The following is a 2,691-nucleotide window of genomic DNA, read 5'->3' as shown; positions in this document are numbered from 1 at the left end:
CCCCCCCTCAATCAAATAAAACCCTGAATTCATCCATTCTTCGGAAGAAAAAAGGATTCTGCCAGGTCCCTGTCGCTGCCAGTGTGACAGACACGAGCCACTGAGAACCAGAATCAGTTCTGCTTTTCATTTCCTCCTTCCCCATACCTGCATCCAGTCCTGGTGAGGGGGATGCAGGGAGGCTGCTGAGGGACACAGGGCTGCAGCCAGGCCCTCCTGTCCTGCCCCCACACCTCCCTGCCAGGACATCAGCCCCACCACAGCACTTTTCATGGAATCCCTGAATGGTTTGGGTGGGAAGGGACCTCCAAGCTCATCTTGTTCCACCTCCCTGCAAGGGCAGGAACACCTTCCACCATCCCAGGGTGCTCAAAGCCTCATCCAGCCTGGCCAGCTTCCAGAGATGGAAGTGTCAACTCCTGTCAGAGAGCACGCCCTGACCTGAAACCCCAAACTTCTTCCAGGGAGCTGCAGGCACCACCCCAGCAGTGGGAAGGCAGGAACCCTGGCAGGAGCCTGCCCAGGCAGCCCCAAAATTCTGCCACCCACGGCAATGAGCGCCTGGTGGCTCTCAGCAGCTCCATGTGGCTGCGCTGCCCTCTGGCACATTCTAGCACTGTAGAGGCCGTAAATCCCAACTTAGAACGGGTTCATACACCAGGTCCTGGAGGAGGACTTTGGTTCTGCAAAGGCATTAACAGGTCCTGACAACTTCTCCCATCATCTCTCTGTTTATTGATGCCACTGTCCAACATGAGATCTGACAGCACCAGGAAGGAGCCTGGCGTGCTCCAGGATGCTGGTGTCACCAGCCCAGCTTCAGTTGGTGTCACCAGTGCAGCTCCAGTCTAGCCCTTCGGATGGCTCTCACCCAGCCACAGCCCAAGCTCAGGAGCTGCAGCCAGGACGAGGTGGGATCCCCAGGAACTGAGCTGGTACAAACAGGAGCTCAGACCCACAGCAGGGAGATGGATTGTGTGCCACCCACCCTGGCAGCAGGTGCCCAGGAGCAGGGAGGTCTTTCCTTGGAGCCAGCCTGGAGCTGCTCCTCCCCTGGGCACGAATCCCGCCGCTCCTGCCATTGAGGAGGGCACGGTCGATGCCCCTGGCAGCGGCTCAAGGACAGCAGAGCAGTTAAACACAACAAGGTCTTGCTCTCAGTCCCTGCTGGCCCCACAGCAGGAAATGGCCAGACCCACAGCACCCCATGCCCTCGGGGGCAGCAGGGCCAGGCCCCGGTGGGAGGACTGAGCGCTGGGAATGAGTGTTTGTGGGAGCCTTGCGGAGGGGTCCTACCAGAAAAAGGGTCTTTTACTGCAACTAGAATTTTATTCTATTGTATAATTCAGGAGTGCATCACAGCCCCGCGAGCCGGGCAGGCACCTATCAGTGCTTCCAATCTAGACACACGCAGAACTTCCTCATCAGCTGCATCTGTTAATTACTCACCTCCCCTTGGCTGGAGCTCCTCCTGTCACATCCAGCCCGGACCAGAGCAGTGCCTCCACAGAGCTCCTGGACAAAAAGTGACTGTGCCAGAATCAGCCTACAGAGCAGTTAACAAAAAAAAAACCAAACCAAACCAAACAAACAAAAAACAAACCCGAAAATAAAATCTTGCCCATCCTAAAGTTGCTTATCAAATAAAAAGTTCCTCCACATTTATTAAAAAAAACTAAACAGTAGATTTAAAAAGCAGTTAGGAGTCCTACTCCGGCAAAACACCCTGTGTACAGGTTTCTTTTGTTGGTGGTTTGTTTGCTTGTTGGTGAGGATTCCCCCTAAATCAGCTGCTTCTGTTAATTTTTTTTATATATAATCTTTTAATTTTGCCGCGCGTTGCTTGCTTTAATTCATTAATTTATTTCCAATCAGCCGAGTCTCCACCAGACCAGCGGCGCTACCACACAAAGCTTCCTTGATGTCCATGCCCTGAGCCGGGGTGGGGAGAGATGGATGGAGGGAGGGTGGGAGACATCAGTGAAAGAGAAGGAGGACGAGGAGGAAGGGAGGGATGGAGGGAGGGAGGGAGGGAGAGGAAGCCTCGGCAGCCCCTCACTCTCCCATGTGCGTCCTCAGGTGGTACTTGAGCGACTGCTTGTAGCGGAAGCACTTGGTGCACTCGGTGCAGGGGTAGGGCCGCTCGCCGGTGTGCGCCCGCTGGTGCTCCAGGAGGTGATGCTTCTGCGTGAAGTTCTTGCCGCACTCGGTGCAGTGGTAGGGCCGCTCGCCCGTGTGGATGCGCTGGTGCTCCAGGAGGTGATGCTTGCGGATGAAGCCCTTCCCGCAGACGGCGCAGGCGTGCGGGCGCTCCCGCGTGTGGATGCGGTAATGGTTGGTGAGCTTGGACTTCTCGCTGAAGGTCTTCTCGCACTGGCTGCACTGGTAGGGCCGCTCGCCGGTGTGAGTCCGCTGGTGCCGCAGCAGGTGGGAGGGCCGGGTGAAGTTCTTGCCGCACTGGGGGCACAGGAAGGCCATCTCGTTCTTGCCCGCGTGGATCCTCTGGTGCATGAGCAGGCTGATCTGCAGGCGGAAGCTCCTCCGGCACTCGCCGCAGGTGAAGGGCCGCTCCCCGACGTGGGTGATCTGGTGTTTGCTGAGGCTCGACTTGTGGCTGAAGCTGCTCTCGCACTCGGAGCACTTGTAGGGCTTCCCCGGGGGCGGGGGCGGCGATGGGGGCTTGAGGCCGTG

General features: G+C 57.2%; 1 protein-coding gene across 1 annotated transcript in view; it reads right to left on the bottom strand.

Moving 5' to 3' along the window:
- Positions 1–1,309: 1,309 nt before the first annotated feature.
- The window catches only part of LOC102040340 (zinc finger protein 777-like), a 16,634-nt gene continuing 15,252 nt past the window's right edge, over positions 1,310–2,691 (bottom strand). Inside the window, exon 7 of the mRNA XM_031062802.1 lies at positions 1,310–2,649. Within this exon, the coding sequence (XP_030918662.1) occupies positions 2,056–2,649 (594 nt within the window). The 3' untranslated portion in view covers positions 1,310–2,055. The remainder of the gene's footprint in view (positions 2,650–2,691) is intronic.

This window comes from Geospiza fortis, unplaced genomic scaffold (genome assembly GCF_000277835.1).
Source record: "Geospiza fortis unplaced genomic scaffold, GeoFor_1.0 scaffold178, whole genome shotgun sequence".
NCBI classification, from domain to species: domain Eukaryota; kingdom Metazoa; phylum Chordata; class Aves; order Passeriformes; family Thraupidae; genus Geospiza; species Geospiza fortis.
The sequence above is the reverse complement of the archived record's forward strand: the minus strand, read 5'-3'. Positions and strand labels throughout refer to the sequence as shown.